The sequence below is a fragment of the Rhinoraja longicauda genome, chromosome 4 (genome assembly GCF_053455715.1).
Source record: "Rhinoraja longicauda isolate Sanriku21f chromosome 4, sRhiLon1.1, whole genome shotgun sequence".
Classification (NCBI taxonomy): domain Eukaryota; kingdom Metazoa; phylum Chordata; class Chondrichthyes; order Rajiformes; family Arhynchobatidae; genus Rhinoraja; species Rhinoraja longicauda.
The window spans coordinates 75725575-75745913 of NC_135956.1; the positions used below are offsets into that span (position 1 = coordinate 75725575).

General features: G+C 44.1%; 1 protein-coding gene across 1 annotated transcript in view; it reads left to right on the forward strand.

The window, feature by feature from the left end:
* The first annotated feature begins 7500 nt into the window (after positions 1-7500).
* The window catches only part of mcmdc2 (minichromosome maintenance domain containing 2), a 28779-nt gene continuing 15940 nt past the window's right edge, over positions 7501-20339 (forward strand). Inside the window, exons 1-5 of the mRNA XM_078398690.1 lie at positions 7501-7585; positions 10078-10208; positions 10353-10412; positions 13777-13972; positions 16625-16747. Of these exons, the coding sequence (XP_078254816.1) occupies positions 7501-7585; positions 10078-10208; positions 10353-10412; positions 13777-13972; positions 16625-16747 (595 nt within the window). The remainder of the gene's footprint in view (positions 7586-10077; positions 10209-10352; positions 10413-13776; positions 13973-16624; positions 16748-20339) is intronic.

Sequence of the window (20339 nt, forward strand, 5' to 3'; positions counted from 1 at the left end):
CACCTGGAAAAGTGTATGGGATATAAAGTTAAGGAGAATCCAAATAAATTTTATATGAAGGGGAAAAGGGCAACTAGAGCGAGAACAGGGCCGCTCAGAAACCAGAGTGATTATCAATGTGCGGAGCCCCAGTGTGCTCAATGAATATTTCCCCTCCGTTTTACTGCAGAGAAAGACAAGACAAGGCTGGGCAATTTTGGAACGTTAATAGATGTCTTGAGGACAGTATTACTGTCAGGAAGGTGCTGAACATCCAAAGACATACAAAGAAAGATACATCTTTTGGGCCTGATAAGTTATATCCAAGGACACTGAATCTGGAAAAGAAATTGCAGGAGTCATGACTGAGACATATGAATCATTGCTGGACATGGGTGAAGTACCGGAAAACTGTAGGGCGCTAACATTGTGGCTCTATTTAAGAGGGCTGCAAAGAAAAACTTGGCACAATAGACGAGTAAGCCTAACATCCGTGGTAGGAAAGTTACTGAAGATTCTGCGATAAGATATACATGCATTTGAAAAGATTGGGGTTCATTAAGAATAGACAGCATAGTTTTGTGCATGGGAGAGCATGCCCAAGAAATATTTTTGAAGTAACCAAGGAACTTGATGAGGGCAGGTTGTAGGCAGGGTCAATGTGGACTGATAAAGTTCCACGTGGTAATCAGAGTGGATCTAGCGAGAACTAGCTAACTAGATACAGAATTGTCTTCATGCTTGGAATGAGGGGGTGGTGGTGAAAGGTTGTTTTTCAGACTGGAGGCAGTGTCTAGTGATGTGCCTCAGGGATTGGTGCTGGCCCATTGCTATTGTCATCTAGATCAATGATATTGATGAGAATATACAAGGCAGTAAGTTTGCTGATGACACTTGAATAGTTGGTAATTGTGGAGAGTGAAGATGGTTATTAAGAATTGTGGGATCTTGATCAGTTGGACAAATGGGTTGAAGAATGGATAACTGACTTTAGTGTGAGGTGTTGACATTTTGGCTGTCATAGACTTTTGTACCAACTTCTAGCTTCCCGCTGCCTCACTCCTTCACGGAGCCTGTCTCAGCCAGGCCTTGTGCTACAGACCTACCTTCTGCTGCTGCTCTCTTCTGACTGATCATCCCCCACCAAAAGTATCCAAAATGTTAAACATGTTTTGGAGGGGAAATGGCTACATGGAATTCCTACACTCTCTGCATACTCCCTTTCATGGTGGTATCCCATCTACTCTCTGCCTGTACCGTGAGTGTGATCACTTCACTCTAATTCCTATCTATAACACGCAGTCTCCTGGATGTTTTTCAGATCTTCCAACTGCAACTCCAATTCCCTCATGCAGTCACAGGAGCTGCAACTGGACTCACTTTCCACATGTGTAGTCCTCAGAGACACTGGAAGCTTCCCTGATTTACCCACATCTTGCAGGTGGAGCATACCAGTGCCCTAAATACAAACCCGACTGCACTAAGACCAAGGACGAGTTACATTAAAACCAAAACTGATCTCGTCTGATTTTGCTGTCGCTCTCTGCTCCAAAGCCTCAATACTTGTCCTCAATACAGCAATGCACCTCAACTCAGCCACTTCGCGAATGCTTCATTTTCTTTTCTACACCACAAGGTGCAGTCACTCCAGGACACCAGCTGCTTTTCAAACTCCCGCACTTGCAATTCTGCAGTGCAAAACATCTACCAATTTTTTTGCACAAGTAGTTAGTGCTGAGTGCTATTTCATTCCCGGACCTCGCGGGCTGGAACCTTGCAAGTCAGAGCCCAGGCCTCACGGATCCGAGGTAGAGCCTCACGGGTCGGAACCTTGTGGGTTGGAGGTGGAGACTCGCAGGTTGGAGGTGGAGCCTCGCGGGTCGGAACCTCGCGGGTCAATGTAGCCTGGGTCGGCGCCACAAAGGTGTACAGAGAGGACCCGGCAGCATTAGTGGAGAGGTCGGTGCGGCGGTCGATGATGGCGCCCACCAACGGTCGGGGACTGACATGTGGAAATAAGGACGCTGCTGCTGAGGGAAGGAACAAAAGAGGACCCGGTGTGGGAGGACCACCGTGAGGGAGGGGGAAGAGCAATGGGGACCCGACGTGGGGGGGAATGTCGTGGTGGGGGGGGGAGTGCAATGGACAATGGGGACCCGGCTTGGGGGGAATGTCGTGATGGGGGGGGGGGGGGGGGCAGGGCCGTCTTAACGCATGGGCCTGATGGGCACTTGCCCGGGGGCCCACGAGCATAGGGGCCTCATGCTGATCTGTGTATGTTAAGTGACTTGCAATAAATAAATACTACTTTAAAAATGTAGGTTCAATAAGTGCTTTTTTCGCAACATTTTCGGTCACTGTGCTTCTCACAGCGATCTGTAAGTGCTTTTCGCAACAATGTAGCACCCTAAGTCCATCGCTAAGTGCTTTTCGGTAAGTGCTTTTCGCCGGCACGACAAGGGGGGGCTGGTAGGGAAAGGGGGCTGGTAGGGAAAGGGGGGTGGGGGAGAGTAACGGTAGGGGCCCCAGTACACTGCTTTGCCCGGGGGCCCATAATGCTGTAAAAGCGGCCCTGGGGGGGGGGGGGGGGGGTGCAATGGACAATGGGGACCCGGCTTGGGGGGACCTACGTGAGGGAGGGGGAAGAACAATGGTCAATGGAGCACCCAGCATGTGGAGACTGTCGTGAGGGAGGGGGAAGGGGGGAATAACAAAGGAGGAACTGGCACGGGGATTTGTAACTTTGCAAGCGCCCTTTATGGGTGACTATTTGCATATCTTGGCAAGGTATGCAAGCAAAGAATGTCAGTGACTTGTCACATGTCACAATAAAGTATTCAATTCATACAGTCCAGAAAACTGGCAGAGGGAAAGGGTACTGGTACATGGAAGTATTGGTGCACATTGGCATAGGTTAGCAACCAACAGCAGAGGGGAAAGATGGTGCTTATGGTATATTGCGGCAAGAGTTTTAGATGTTAGCATGCCCACTGATGAGTAATGACTATCCAGTGAAACTTCCTGCTGCATTGGACTATTTTGGAGCAATGCTTGCCTAGCACAGATGTGAAACGGCCTCCCCTTCAGGACCATTTTGGCCGTTCTATCTCATTTGTTCCCCTGCTTCACTGAACAACTAATCTAAACAATGTCAGCTGCTGGTAGAAGGAGGCATTAATACACATAACAAACACTTGTTACTTTTTCAGTTTTGACTGTCTTGTCTGCAACACAGCATCAATGTTTGCTCATCCTGTTTTAGGGATTGTCGTGGTAATATTAATTGGTTGGATAACAAAACATTGATGCAGATGTAATTTTCAACAGGAAATGTCTGCACAATTTTTTAAATGGTATGAAATAACTTGGATTTGTGTGTAATCGGAGTCTGGGCTGGGAAGCACACAGACATGCAGATTTTAAAAACCACCATGCAATAGAATTTTCTGACCACTATGATTTTCAATCAATGAACATGGGAGGTTGGAACTGGAGTAAGGCAATTGGTCTCTTGAGCTTATTTTGCCATTTAGTAAGATTATGGCAGATCCAATTGTGGTATTAGTTCTTGTTCTGGCCTACTCCCAGCTTAATTCTCCTTCTGCACTTTGGATCCCATCCTTCAATGGTAGGCATTGCGGATTTGAGGAAAATGAACTCTGAATAATCATGCACCACTATCCTGCTCGTATTCTTGGGTCCAATCTATTCCACAATGTCAAAAAATTTCAAAATGGATGGGGGGTGGGGGGTAGTTGTTTGCAGCAGGAATTAAATGAATTGAGGTCAAGGCAGCTTGTTGTTTTTCTCATGATGTATAGTCTTTGTCATCTTTCTGATGTTATTTTCCAGTGCCTTTTAGCAAAGAAGAAACACCTTAAAAACTAAAAAAGATCACAGTTAAATGTGTAGATTAATTTTGGAAAACTCATTAAAATTGTGCTAATCTGACAACTTTGACTTTGGTAGTACTGGATGAGAAGATTTTCTAGACCTTTGGATGTTACTCCCATAAATATCCATACACTTTTATTTACTTTTCATTGCATTATGCAGTAGTTAAATAAATGTTCCTGTAAATTTGGTGTGTTTAAACAGAGTAGGAAATGTACAAGTACTCCCACTCCCTGGTGTTCTGAACACCAACGCTGGTTCTTGACAATCTTAATGCTAGACCCCTGACTATTGCTACACACCCTGCTTGCGCTCTGGACCACTGGCTCACATCTGGATTAAAGATGATCCAGATGTATAACTATCCCCCATACTTGGATGTCAAATATTAATAAGTGGTGCTCGTATTGTTGGGCAGTCAGGCAGATGTCATGCTTTTTACTGGCTTTAAAACAGGCCTTTGCCCCACAAAGAGCCAATAACCATTCATTCCAGTAGTGCAGTGAATTTTACAATTGTGCTGTAGCTCCCTCTGAAAACAAGCACAGATCCATGGTGCTTAAGGAACTCAGTAGGTCAAGGTGAACTTCAGAAAGAGGGCTCCTTTAACAACAGCAGGGCGGAAACTACATAGAAACATAGACATAGAAAATAGGTGCAGGAGTAGGCCATTCGGCCCTTCGAGCCTGCACCGCCATTCAATATGATCATGGCTGATCATCCAGCTCAGTAGCCTGTACCTGCCTTCTCTCCATACCCCCTGATCCCTTTAGCAAAAAGGGCCACATCTAACTCCCTCTTAAATATAGCCAATGAACTGGCCTCAACTACCTTCTGTGGCAGAGAATTCCACAGACTCACCACTCTCTGTGTGAAGAAATGTTTTCTAATCTCGGTCCTAAAAGACTTCCCCCTTATCCTTAAGCTGTGACACCTGGTTCTGGACTCCCCCAACATCGGGAACAATCTTCCCGCATCTAGCCTCTCCAACCCCTTAAGAATTTTAAATGTTTCTATAAGATCCCCCCTCAGTCTTCTAAATTCCAGCGAGTACAAGCCCAGTCTATCCAGTCTTTCCTCATATGTAAGTCCCGCCATCCCAGGGATCAATCTGGTGAACCTTCTCTGTACTCCCTCTAAGGCAAGAACGTCTTTCTTCAGGTTAGGAGACCAAAACTGCACACAATACTCCAGGTGCGGTCTCACCAAGGCCCTGTACAACTGCAGCAGAACCTCCCTGCTCCTAAACTCAAATCCTCTTGCTATGAATGCCAACATACCATTCACTTTCTTCACTGCCTGCTGCACCTGCATGCTTGCTTTCAATGACTGGTGCACCATGACACCCAGGTCACGTTGCATCTCCCCTTCTCCCAATCGGTCACCATTCAGGTAATACTCTGCTTTCCTGTTCTTGCCGCCAAAGTGGATAACCTCACATTTATCCATATTATATTGCATCTGCCATGCATTTGCCCACTCGCCTAATCTATCCAAGTCACTCTGCAGCCTCCTAGCATCCTCCTCGCAGCTAACACTGCCACCCAGCTTCGTGTCATCCGCAAACTTAGAGATGTTGCATTCAATTCCCTCGTCCAAATCATTAATATACACTGTAAATAACTGGGGTCCCAGCACTGAGCCTTGCGGTACCCCACTAGTCACTGCCTGCCATTCCGAAAAGGACCCGTTTATTCCTACTCTTTGCTTCCTGTCCGCCAACCAATTTTCTATCCACCTCAACACTGAACCCTCAATACCGTGTGCTTTAAGTTTGTACACCAATCTCCTATGTGGGACCTTGTCGAAGGCCTTCTGAAAGTCCAGATATAACACATTGACTGGTTCTCCCTTATCCACTCTACTAGTTACATCCTCTAAAAATTCTATAAGATTCGTCAGACATGATTTGCCTTTGGTAAATCCATGCTGACTTTGTCCGATGATTTCACCACTTTCCAAATGTGATGCTATCACATCTTTAATAACTGACTCTAGCATTTTCCCCACTACCGATGTTAGGCTAACTGGTCTATAATTCCCCGTTTTCTCTCTCCCTCCCTTTTTAAAAAGTGGGGTTACATTAGCTACCCTCCAGTCCTCAGGAACTACTCCAGAATCTAAAGAGTTTTGAAAAATTATCACTAATGCATCCACTATTTCTGAGGCTACTTCCTTAAGCACTCTGGGATGCAGCCTATCTGGCTCTGGGGATTTATCTGCCTTTAATCCATTTAATTTACCTAACACCACTTCCCGACTAACCTGGATTTCCCTCAGTTCCTCCATCTCATTAGACCCCCGGTCCCCCGCTATTTCCGGCAGACGGTTTAGTGAAGACAGAACCAAAGTATTTGTTCAATTGGTCTGCCATCTCCTTGTTCCCTACATTGCCATGTAGAGCCCTTATCTATGTCTCCACTGTCCTGTGGTTCTGCTCTCTCTCCCTCCTTTCAGATGGAACAAGAATAGAGTTCCACTGGTCCTTGCCTTTTAGCCCACCTTGCATTCAACACATCGTTCTCTAACATTTTTGCCACCTTCAATGTGATACCACCATCAGTCACGCCTGCCCGTCCCACCCCTTTGTTTTCTGCAAAGACCATTTCCTCACAACTCCTTGGTTTGCTCATCCCTTTTGACCCAACCTGACCCCTACCTGTGTATATTTCCTCTGCAATTGCAAGAAATATAACACCTGTCCCTACGCCTCGCTTGGTTCCATCCAGGATCCCCAGCAGGTCCATGTGGGTGGCTTGCAACCCAACCGTGTTAACATGTGAATTCCCCAATTTCAAATAATTTCTCTCTCTTCCCTCTCTTTTGTGCCCACCTCAACACCGTTGCATTGCGCACACATTTCTCTCACGTTCCTCCAAACCTGAGTCACCCCCACTCCTTTACCCTTCTTCGTCCACTCATCTCTCTTCCCCAAATTCCTCGTTTCCCTTTTATCCCCATCTTTCCTCTTCCCTGTTGTCCCCTTCCACCTATATCCCTCCCTTTGGTTTTGCATTTCACTCCTCTTTCCTTATCTGACACCCTTTAATGTCCTTTACACGTCCAGCCGCAGTCACTTATTCCATCCATCTGCTAATCAACCCCTCTCCCTCCATCTATCACTTGCTGCTGAGCTTTGTCCGGCTCTTACCTCTCTTTTCCAGTCCACCCCGCTCCCCACTTACAATTAGTCTGAAATAGGGTCTCGACGCGAAACGACGTACCGTTCATCTCCTGCACAGACGCTGCCTGCCCGGCTTTCTTGCAGTACTTTGTATTTTGGCTCAAGATTTCTGCAGCTGCGGTTGTCATGTTTCCGTAATAGCAATGATGCTATGCTGGTGGGGGGGGGCGCTAGTGAGTCGAAGGCGACTGCACCTGCGCCACAGTAGGAGGCCGGTGGGCGGGACGAGGGCCGGGCGCGCGCACCAACTGTCACAGGCTCTCGCGCACGCGCGTGCACCAACTGTCACAGGTTCTCGCGCGCGCACCAACTGTCACAGGCTCTCGCGCACGCACCGACTGTCAAAGGGAATCTCTCGCGCGTGCGCGCACCCCCCCCCCCCCCCCCCCGCCGACTGTGACAGGCGCTCAGTCGCGATCTTGGTCGCGATGACGCCCGAGGATATGGCGCTGAAGGAGGTGGCGCTCGTCTACCTGGACAGGACTGGGGGGCTGCACAGGTTCATCAGCGACTGCAGGCGCTACAATGGTAACTTGTCTAAAGGAAAAAAACACCTCTGATCCGAGAGAGGTACACTTGGGGGCATTGGTCTTGTCTTTTTGTGTGTGTATGCAAATGCGTGTATGTATTTACTTATATGTATGTGAATGAATGAATGAATGAATAAGTTTATTGGCCAAGTATGCATATACAAGGAATGTGCCTTGGTGCTCCGCTCACAAATGACAACACAAACATACAGTTAACAATTAAGAATAAAGCATAACCACGTCAAAACAATAAGGATACAACATTACGGTCTAAACATCTGGGTGATGTGTATGTCTCTGTGCAGTTTTATTTTATTGTCACGTCTACCGAGGTACAATGATAAGCCTTTGTTCGTGCTAATCATTCTCAGTGTACAGATACATGCTAAGGGAATAGCGTTTAGTGCAAGATAAAGCCTGTAAAGTCGAATCAAAGATGGTCCGTGGATCTCCAATGAGGTAGATAGTGGTTTAGGACCGCTCTCTAGTGGTTCAGTTGCCTGATAACAGCTGGGAAGAAACTGGCCCTGAATATGCAGGAGTGCGTTTTCACACTTCTATACCTTTCGCTTGATGGGAGAAGTGGGAGTGGCCAGTGTGCGACTTGTCCTTGATTAAACTGGTGGCCTTGCAGGGGCAGCGTGAGGTGTAAATGTAGTCAGTGGAAGGGAAGTTTGTTTCTGCGATGGTTTGGGCTCTCTACAATCCTCTGGACTTCTCTTCCTTAAATGGGTCCCTTTCAGAATGGCAGGCAGTAACTAGTGGGGTACCGCAAGGCTCGGTGCTGGGACCGCAGCTATTTACAATATACATTAATGACTTGGATGAAGGGATTAAAAGTACCATTAGCAAATTTGCAGATGATACAAAGCTGGGTGGTAGTGTGAACTGTGAGGAAGATGCTATGAGGTTGCAGGGTGACTTGGACAGGTTGTGTGAGTGGGCGGATGCATGGCAGATGCAGTTTAATGTGGATAAGTGTGAGGTTATCCACTTTGGTGGTAAGAATAGGAAGGCAGAGTGGTGTCAAGTTAGGAACAGGAGATGTACAACGAGATCTGGGTGTCCTAGTGCATCAGTCACTGAAAGGAAGCATGCAGGTACAGCAGGCAGTGAAGAAAGCCAATGGAATGATGGCCTTCATAACAAGAGGAGTTGAGTATAGGAGCAAAGACGTCATTCTGCAGTTGTACAGGGCCCTAGTGAGACCGCACCTGGAGTACTGTGCAGTTTTGGTCTCCAAATTTGAGGAGGGATATTCTTGCTATTGAGGGCGTGCAGCGTAGGTTTACTAGGTTAATTCCCGGAATGGCGGGACTGTCATATGTTGAAAGACTGGAGCGACTAGGCTTGTATACACTGGAATTTAGAAGGATGAGAGGAGATCTTATCGAAACGTATAAGATTATTAAGGGGTTGGACACGTTAGAGGCAGGAAACATGTTCCCAATGTTGGGGGAGTCCAGAACAAGGGGCCACAGTTTAAGAATAAGGGGTAGGCCATTTAGAACTGAGATGAGGAAAAACCTTTTCAGTCAGAGAGTTGTGAATCTGGAATTCTCTGCCTCAGAAGGCAGTGGAGGCCAATTCTCTCAATGCATTCAGGAGAGAGCTAGCTAGAGCTCTTAAGGATAGCGGAGTCAGGGGGTATGGGGAGAAGGCAGGAACGGGGTACTGATTGAGAATGATCAGCCATGGTCACATTGAATGGCGGTGCTGGCTCGAAGGGCCGAATGGCCTCCTCCTGCACCTATTGTCTATTATATACCTTTTTTGTTCCCATCTTCCTCTTTACACTGCAATTTAAAACTTGTTTTGTTTCTAATCTATACTGTTATAACATCTGATATATCAGATTCTTTCTGCATAGATGCTGCCTGACCGATGAGCATTTTAAATATTTCCTGTTATAAAGAATTACATACACAGAAGAATCTGATGATGTGAGATTACCCGATCCATCCTCAACGTGTTATTCCTAAATCGTGGCTTACCCACTGCCATGGTGGACAGAGCTCTTGACGACCTTTAATCTATTTTGTGCAGCTGTGCTCTCATCTCCTCTCCTGAACCAAGTAGAAACAGTGTTCCCACAGTCCTTATTCCTCCCTACAGTCTCCGCATTTAACAGACCATCCTTCACATCTTCTGTCAGCTCCAACAAGATTCTCCTCTCCCCTTTCAGCATTGTAAAGGGATTGCTCCCGTCATGAGTGCCTGATCTATTCTTCCATCTCTCCTGACCGGTCCCTATGTTTGGCACTTTTATGTGTTTGCATGGGAAAATGATTGGTCAGGAAGGAAAAATGGACCAGGGAATGATCCCTTTTAAATACCGAAAGGGGCAGGTAACAATTGTAGTGATAAAATCTTGTTGGAGCTGGCTTTATTGTAACGTTTACTAACTGACTGAAATGCATGTACATTTATATTGGGACTCTTGTAGGATCAGAAATTATGTATTTGGTTTAACATATGCTTATTTTACAGAATCCAAACAGTGTCATGCTGTATATCGCTTCATTATTTATGTGAATCCAGCTGATCTTACAGAGTTGGATGCAAGTCTTGGGAACTGTGTTCTTCATCAGCCAATAAGAGCTACATATTTGTTTCAGTCTGTGAGTAAAAATTCCTGAATGATGCCAGTGGTGTACATACCCTGATATTTACGTTTTCATTTCAAGGTTGATTCCCAGTTTACATAATCTGATTGATGCCTTGCAGTTTACAGAGGTTAAACAGTTTAAGAATGTGTTTTTCAGGTATGCTTCACATCAATCAAGACGTTGTCATTAATTCCACAATTAGAAACAGAAAATCAGGCAAGTAGGCATATTAAGTTCCAATTAAAATTAACCAAGTTTAATGAATGGGTTGTACAGTAGTCCTTCATGTATAAGATGTAAGTAATAAGCTAGATTGGACTAATGCCTGGGTTGCTGATCCAAAGAGCCAGCTAGCTGGCAGCACACCTGTGCATGGAAATGCAGCATGAACTGGAGTTCAGCTCTGGACACATATGAGCCTCCCTGTCATTGGACATTCCTCTGAATCTTGGGATCCTCATAAGCTGCTTGAACTGAGGGGCAGGATGCATGCTGTATCTGCCCCCATAACCTTATGCCTTACACAAGGCATAACTGCATCTTGCACAGTCCAAGTAATTTGAGGGGGTAATTGAGCTTTATTCAAAAGTATTTTTAGACCTGTGTGAATAGTTTAAATAACTTGTGTCAGTTAATTGTATTTTAAAGTGATTTATTTGACCATTTAGGATACCTTTCTGTATGAGCTACACAGCCTCAGATACAGTGCCCTCCGTGATGTTTGAGACAAAGACCCATAATTTATTTATTTGCCTCTGTACTTCACAATTTGAGATTTGTAACTTTAAAAAAATCACGCGGTTAAAGTGCACTATGTCAGATTTGATAAAGGCCATTTTTATACATTTTAGTTTCACCATGTAGAAATTACAGCAGTGTTTATACATAGTTCCCCCATTTTAGGGCACCATAATGTTTGGGACACAAAGCAATGTCATGTAAATGAAAGTAGTCATGTTTAGTATTTTGTTGCACCTCCTTAGCATGCAAAGACTGCTTGAAGTCTGCGATTCATAGACTTCACCAGTTGCTGGGTGTCTTCTCTGGTGATGCTCTGCCAGGCCTGTATTGCAGCCATCTTTAGCTTATGCTTGTTTTGAGGGCTAGTCCCCTCCAGGTTTCTCTTCAGCATATAAAAGGCATGCTCAATTGGGTTCAGATCGGGTGGTTGACTTGGCCATTCAAGAATTGGCCATTTTTTAGCTTTGAAAAACTCCTTTGTTGCTTTAGCAGTATGTTTGGGATCATTGTCTTGTTGTAGAATGAACCGCCGGCCAATGAGTTTTAAGGCATTTGTTTCAACTAGAGCAGATAGGATATGTCTATACACTTCAGAATTCATTATGCTACTACCACCAGCAGTGAAGATAAGTGAACCAGTACCTTCAGCAGCCATACATGCCCAGGCCATAACACCCTCACCACCGTGTTTCACCGATGAGGTGGTATACTTTGGATCTTGGGCAGTTCCTTCTCTCCTCCATACTTTGCTCTTGCCATCACTCTGATATAAGTTAATCTTTGTCTCATCTGTCCACAAGACCTTTTTCCAGAACTGTGGTTGCTCTTTTTAAGTACTTCATGGCAAACTGTAACCCTGCCATCCTATTTTTGCGGCTAACCAGTGGTTTGCATCTTGCAGTGTAACCTCTGTATTTCTGTTCATGACGTCTTCTGCGGACAGTGGTCATTGACAAATCCACACCTGACTCCTGAAGAGTGTTTCTGGTCTGTCGGACAGGTGTTTGGGAATTTTTCTTTATTCTAGAGAGAATTCTTCTATCATCAGCTGTGGAGGTCTTCCTTGGCCTGCCAGTCCCTTTGCGATTAGTGAGCTCACCAGTGCTCTCTTTCTTCTTAATGGTGTTCCAAACAGTTGATTTTGGTAAGCCTAAGGTTTGGTTGATGTCCAACAGTTTTATTCACTTTTCTCAGTCTCATAATGGCTTCTTTGACTTTCATTAGCACAACCTTGGTCCTCATGTTGATAAAAGTTTCCAAAGGTGATGGAAAGACTTGAGGAAAGACTAGGTGCTGAGAGCTCTCTTATACCTGCATTAAGGAAGCAATTATCACGCACCTGAGCAATTACAAACACCTGTGAAGCCATGTGTCCCAAACATTATGATGCCCTGAAATTGGGGGACTATGTATAAACACTGCTGTAATTTCTACATGGTGAAACCAAAATGTATAAAAATAGCCTTTATTAAAATCTGACAATGTGCACTTTAACCACATGTGATTGTTTTTCTATTACAAATCTCAAATTGTGGAGTACAGAGGCAAATAAATAAATGATGGGTCTTTGTCCCAAACATTATGGAGGGCACTGTAGCTGTAAGGCATAAGGCAAGTCATGCAATACATTTCACATTGCAGTTTCAGTCAAGGGTCCTAAATCAAAAGCCCTGGATGCAGTATAAATATCAACAAAATAAGTATGTTGATGGCCCACCAATATTGTAAGATTTCACTTCCACTGATACCTCTGAATTCCTCCCTACCGAACCTTCTCTGGAACGTACAGGTATGTGAATTTTCCGCGGATTTCTGCGTTTTTAAAATCCACTTTCCGCGCTTTTTGCATGATTTCCGCATTTTTAACTTTGCCAAAATCGCGTTTACCAACGGAGAAATCAAATCAGAAAATAAAAGATGTATAGACTTGTAATGTACACTCGGGTTCCGCTGGAGGTCGCCAGGGGTTCCGTGAGAAATCCCCCTCGCCCTGGAAGTCTCCCCAAAAATGTGACACCTAGGCTGAGCAAGGCAGCCAATCTCAACCTCATCGGGACTTCCACGGCCGATCCGTGGGTTGAATTTGCAACCTGCAGCTGGGGCTCTGGAACTCCAGCCCAGCTGGAGCCAGCACATCTATCCCCATACCCGACTTACTTGGCCGGCTGGTTAAACCAGCAAAGCTCTGGAACCAAGAGTGCCAGAAAATCAGTGGTGGAACTGTAATGAGTAAATATTAAATTTAAGTGCAAGATTATATAACTAAATTAATTAAGACGAGACTAAAATATAAAATACAGCAGAGAAGCCAATTCCCACCTTTTGGAGTTGATTATCAATTAATGTGCGAATTTACTTCAAAGTGTTATTAGTATACAGTGACATAGTCACATTATTTTGTAATGTCCGTTTTTACTTTGAAATGCACTAAAAGCGGCTTGAAACTGGTAATTTTGTGTGTAAATTTTTTAAACAGTTCCAATTTTTTGACCCCCGCAACCACTCGACCCTTTTCCTCTTTTTTTTTTTACCTCACATGGCTGAACTTAAAACAACTTGTTTTCTCTCTCCCAATTCTAATGAAGGATCTGTGACCCCAAAATGTTAACTTCATTTATGTTACCTGGTCTACTTCTAATTCTCTTCCCACCTCCACTTTAACAGTATGTGCCAGGCAGCATAATGTATGCAAAAATTTGAAAATGTAATCTTCCAGCCTGGAACCAACAATACTGCTGCACAGCACTGACACTAAATGATATTAATGAAATTATAGAGTGATTTAAAAACCTAATTGTTAGAAGAAAGCAATCCACTAATCTTCATCTTTATTTTCAAGGTTAATGTTGTGCTAAAGCTGACACACATACCTTCATTGCCAAATTACTCACTTAACCTTTGTCAATTCCCCCGTGGATATCAGTTACTGAGATATTATACGGTCGAAGGAGTGGTTATCGCACTGACAACTGTGACAAAATATACACAAGGTGCAAGATTCCTATGTTCTGAATCAAACTGCCCCTTTTCAACAGGTAAGAAAAATAGATAACGGGAAACTTAATAAAAACGTGCTTTGCATGTGTTTTTATTTATTTTAGCATTTATTACACTTCTAATTATAATTTGATTTGATATCCTTGAATCATGAAATGTTGAAATATTTACAAGTAATAATTGCAATCTTTTATAATTAAGTTAGGAAGTTCTTTCTCATTATTTTATTCCAAGCTTTTCATGGTTTTAAATGTTTATTTTGTTGGATTAGTCATAGAATCTTACACTGGGGAAACATGCCCTTCAGCCCAACTTGCCCACACCAGCCACCATGTCCCATTTATACGTCCCACCTGCCTGCATTTGGCCCATATCCCTCTAAACGTGTCCTGTCTAAATTTTTCTTAAACATTGCAATAATACCTGCTTCAACTACCTCCTCCAGTAGCTCGTTCCTTACACCTACCATCCTTTACATGAAAAAGTTACCCCTCAGGTTCCTATTAAATCTTTCCCTCCTTCCCCACCTTAAACCAATGTACTCTGGTTCTCAATTCTCTTACTCTGAGCAAGAGACTCTGTTCGTCTACCCAATCTATTCCTCTCATGATTTTGTACACCGCTATCAGATCACTCCTCATCCTCCTGTGCTCCAAGGAGCAGAGTCCTAGTCTGCTCAACCTCCTTTAGCTCAGGCCCACAAGTCCTGGCAAGATCCTCGTAAACCTTCTCTGCACCCTTGCACATCTTTCCTATAACATGCTGCCCAAAACTGAACGTAATACTCTAAATGCGGCTTCACCAACATCCTGTACAACTACAATATGGCCTCACAATTTCTATACTCAATGCTCTAACTGATGAAAGTCAATGTGCCAAAATCCTTTTTGACCACCCTATCTAACTGTGATGTTACTTTCAATGAACTAGGTACCTGTACTCCTAGATCCCTCTGCTCCTCAACACTCTCCAGAGCCCCACCATTCATAGGTTCTCGGAATACTCTCTAGTAACATTACGACCACAGATGTTAAGCTCACTTGCCTGTAGTTCCCAACCTTTTCCCTGCAGCCCTTCTTAAGTAGAGGCACATTTGCCTCCCTCCAGTCTTCCGGCACCTCATCTGTATTTAATGACAACTCATAAATCTCAGCGAGGGCTCCTGCAATTTCTTCTCTTGCTATCCACAACGTCCTCGGATATATCTGATCAGGCCCGGGAGAATTGTCTATCTTCATGCATGTCGGGATCTTCAGCACATCTGCAACCATAATACTGACTGCTCTCAAGATACTTGAGAGCAAGATCCGCAAGATCCCCCCCACATTTTCCTGTCTTTCTCCACGATAAAAACAGAGTAAAAAGATAGGAGAAATACTTATTGAGGACCTTGTCCATCTCTTGTGGCTGCACAGAGTTGACCGCTTTTATTCCTGAGGGGTCCCACTCTCTCTCTGGTGACCCCTTTTCCCTTTATGTGCTCATAAAATCGTTGTTTATAAAATGTAAGATTGTTTGATGACATATTACCGTTGCCATGCTCTACATGTACAATTCCTTAGACAACTGCAGGGAATGATCTACATTTGTAAAGTGCCTATCACATCCTTAACAGAACCCAGTTAAAATGCAGTCTTTAATTTATTTTTAATGCAAGTGCTGTCACTGATCCAGGCTGATATTTGAATAAATATATTTGAGCAACCACCCTTAGGGAGGCCACCTTTTATCAGTAGGGCATTTTGTTTAAGGTAGCTTATTATCTAATACTAAAGCACTGTACATTTGTATGGTTCCCGAGTCAGAGCCATACAGTACAGAAACAAGCCCCTCGGCCTAACTTGTCCATGCCAACTAACTTGTTTATTTGAGCTAGTCCCACGTGCCTGTGCCTGGTCCTTATCAGTTATACAAGACGTTGGTAAGGCCACATTTGCAGTACTGTGATCTGTTTTTGTCACCCTGTTATAGGAACAAGACACTTTACCTTGAAAATGTGCAGAGATTTACGAGGATGTTGCCAGGACTCAAGGGCTTGAGTTATAGGGAAAGATTGGACAGGCTAGGGTATTTATTTCTTGGAGCACAGGAGACTGAGGGGTCATCTTATAGAGGTGTATAAAATCATGAGGGAAATAGATAGAATGATACACAGTATTTTTCCCCATGTTAGGAGAATCAAGAACCAGAGGACATAAGTTTGAGGTGAGAGGGGCAAGATGTAATCAGAACCTAAGGGGCAACTTTTTTGTTCCGAGGGTGGTCGGTATATGAAATGAGTTGCTAGAGAAGATAGTTGAGGCAAGTACTATAACAACATTTAAGATACTTAGACAGGTACATGGATTGGAAAGGCTTAGCTTAGATGGGCCATCTTGTTTAGCATGGATGAGTTGGGCCGAAGGGCCTGTTTCTGTGCTGTATGATTCTATAACTCTATTTCCCACCAAACCTTTCCTAGCCATGGACCTGTCCAAGTGTATTTTAAATATCATAATTGTACTGTCTATGGCTTCCTCTGGCAGTTCATTCATATATGCACCACCCTGTGTGAAATAGTTGCCCATCAGAGTCCCTTTTAAATCATTCCCCTCTCACCTGACCATACTGCATGCATATCTTTTCACTAATGTTAAGAACCCAGATTGTGAAAGAGATAAATTGAAAATGTATATCATTATATACAACAGGCTTTCGGTATATTCGGGTGCATATTGTAGGTGCTACAGAATCGGCAACTGTGCGAAATGACTTCACATGCACCTTGTGTGACTCTGCACTCAAGGAAGATGTGAAATTCAGAGTGCTGGGTGGTATGTACATAATTCTATATATTCCTAATATCTTTCTACATAAAATAATAATGTGCATATAGAACCTAGAGGCAATTCTAAAACAGTGAAAGGGCTTTAGTGTGAGCCTGAAGGACAAAACCTTGTATACTCTGCATAATACATATTGAAAATATAATTGTAGAATAACATTATGATTAGCAACCTTGCATTGCAATTAACCTCAGTTGTCTAATGTTAGTGACCACCTTGTCATTCTTTGTCAAAGATTCTTTGTGAAGATGTGTGCATTGTTGAAGAGGTAGGACCAATCTCAAACATTTTAACAATTTCAATCAGTTTTTCCTTGATCTCATTGATATGGCGTTTGTTTAACCAATGGCTGGAATGGGTTTTACGACCGTGAAACCCTAAACATGGTTGTGCCTTCAAAGTGGAAGGAGGATCATGGGAAAATGAGTGCAGGGGAACAATATATTGCAGAACAGTAACTGAGATGTTATGATTTGATTGCTTTTGTTCTGTTTAGTTTAAACGTTATCATTGTTTCTGTTATTCTGGCAAAAAAGGTGCATCTGTACATGTGACTGAGCTTGGTACTCATATTTTGAATTTGTCTTGTGTCTCTAGGCAAGGGAACATCTATGTAAGGGAAGGGAAGATATATGGAGTCAGCAGTTCAATTTGAGGCCCAAAAGGATTGTAGGTGATTTCATGGAGGCGGTTCTGCGACTGGGATGAGGTGTTTCACACTAGGGCATCAGAGATGTCCTCATTCTTCAGGAATCGGGGCTTCCCCTCTTCCATTATGGATGAGGCTCTCACTAGGGCCTCCTCTATATCCAGCAGCTCTGCTCTTGCTCCCCCTCCCCCCATTCGTAACAAGGACAGAATCCCCCTTGTCCTCACCTTCCACCCCATCAGCCAGCGTATCCAACAAATCTTCCTCTGTCACCTCCAACGGGACCCCACTACTGGCCACATCTTCCCATCTCCTCCCCTTTCTGCGTTCTGCACAGACCGTTCCCTCAGTAACTCCCTGGTCCACTCGCCCCTTCCTACCCAAACCACCCCCTCCCCGGGCACTTTCCCCTGCAGCCGCAGGAGATGCAACACCTGTCCCTTTACCTCCCCCCTCAACTCCATCCAAGGACCCAAAGTCTTTCCAGGTGAGGCAGAGGTTCACCTGCACCTCCTCCAACCTCATCTATTGTATCCGCTGCTCTAGATGTCAACGTCTCTACATCGGCGAGACCAAATGCAGGCTCGGCGATTGTTTCGCTCAACACCTTCGCTCAGTCTGCCTTAACCAACCTGATCTCCCGGTGGCTGACCACTTCAACTCCCCCTCCCACTGACCTTTCTGTCATGGGCCTCGTCCAGTGCCATAGTGAGGCCCACCGGAAATTGGAGGAACAGCACCTCATATTTCACTTGGGCAGCTTGCAGCCCAGCGGTATGAACATTGACTTCTCCAACTCTAGATAGATCCTCTGTCCCTCTCTTCCCCTCCCCCTTCCCAGTTCTCCCACTGTCTTCCTGTCTCCACCTATATCCTTTCTTTGTCCCGCCCCCCTGACATCAGTCTGAAGAAGGGTCTCGACCCGAAACGTCACCCATTCCCTCTCTTAGATGCTGCCTGACCTGCTGAGTTACTCCAGCATTTTGTGATACCTTCGATTTGTACCAGCATCTGCAGTTATTGTCCCACACTCGTAAAGATTATAATACTGCCTTTCTGTCATCTGTGAAATTTAGATGAGCATGCAAATATTTAACATGTAGTTACATTTTTTTGAAGTGGGTATGGAGTTCCTTAAGTAATGAAGGAAATGTGAAGATTTAGAAGACTATTATGGTGTTAACAAGTAACGGGGGGGGGGGGGGTAGAGGGGCCTTCCTGGCCAATGCAGAAGTCCGAAACCTGGTGGTTAAGGTTGGATGTGATTTCCTACTTATTGGGTTACAACGTTGGAGCAGGAGCTTGTTAAGGGTCCCAGCATTTACACTGGGAAATTTGTTTACAGATCCTGCACCAGGCATGTCTCAATATAATGATTGATTCCACATATTATTAACCATAAAGAATTATTTAATTTGTTTAAGTTTATTGAGGAAACCTGTGCAAATTATATACACTGGTCATATATATGAAAAAGAAAAGAAAAATATAAAAACACATGTGCTTCTGAAATTGCATTTTCCCATCCTGCCACTAAAATGTAAAAAGAAAATGTCACAATATTCTCATGTTGCATTTAGCTGGAAATTTAACATATAACATATAACATATAACAACTACAGCATGGAAACAGGCCTGTCCGGCCCTACCAGTCCACGCCGACCATTCTCCCTGACCTAGTCTCATCTACCTGCACTCAGACCATAACCCTCCAATCCCCTCCTATCCATATACCTATCCAATTTACTCTTAAATAATAAAATCGAGCCAGCCTCCACCACTTCCACCGGAAGCCCATTCCATACAGCCACAACCCTCTGAGTAAAGAAGTTCCCCCTCATGTTACCCCTAAACCTTTGTCCCTCAATTCTGAAGCTATGTCCCCTTGTTGGAATCTTCCCCACTCTCAAAGGGAAAAGCCTATCCACGTCAACTCTGTCCGTCCCTCTCAAAATTTTAAAAACCTCTATCAAGTCCCCCCTCAACCTTCTATGCTCCAAAGAATAAAGACCCAACCTGTTCAACCTCTCTCTGTAGCCTAAGTGCTGAAACCCAGGCAACATTCTAGTAAATCTCCTCTGTACCCTCTCCATTTTGTCGACATCCTTCCTACAATTTGGCGACCAGAACTGCACACCATACTCCAGATTTGGCCTCACCAATGCCCTGTACAATTTCAACATTACATCCCAACTTCTATACTCGATGCTCTGATTTATAAAGGCAAGCATACCAAACGCCTTCTTCACCACCCTATCCACATGAGATTCCACCTTCAGGGAACAATGCACAGTTATTCCCAGATCCCTCTGTTCCACTGCATTCCTCAATTCCCTACCATTTACCCTGTACGTCCTATTTTGATTTGTCCTACCAAAATGCAGCACCTCACACTTATCAGCATTAAACTCCATCTGCCATCTTTCAGCCCACCCTTCCAAAAGGCCCAAGTCTCTCTGTAGACTTTGAAAATCTACCTCACTATCAACTACTCCACCTATCTTAGTATCATCTGCATATTTACTAATCCAATTTGCCACACCATCATCCAGATCATTAATGTAAATGACAAACAACAGTGGACCCAACACAGATCCTTGGGGCACTCCACTAGACACTGGCCTCCAACCTGACATACAATTGTCAACCGTTACCCTCTGGTATCTCCCATTCAGCCATTGTTGAATCCATCTTGCAACCTCACTATTAATACCCAACGATTTAACCTTCTTAATCAACCTTCCATGTGGAACCTTGTCAAATGCCTTACTGAAGTCCATATAGACAACATCCACAGCCTTGCCCTTATCAATTTCCCTGGTAACCTCTTCAAAAAATTCAAGAAGATTAGTCAAACATGACCTTCCAGGCACAAATCCATGTTGACTGTTTCTAATCAGGCCTTGATTATCCAAATAATTATATACATGT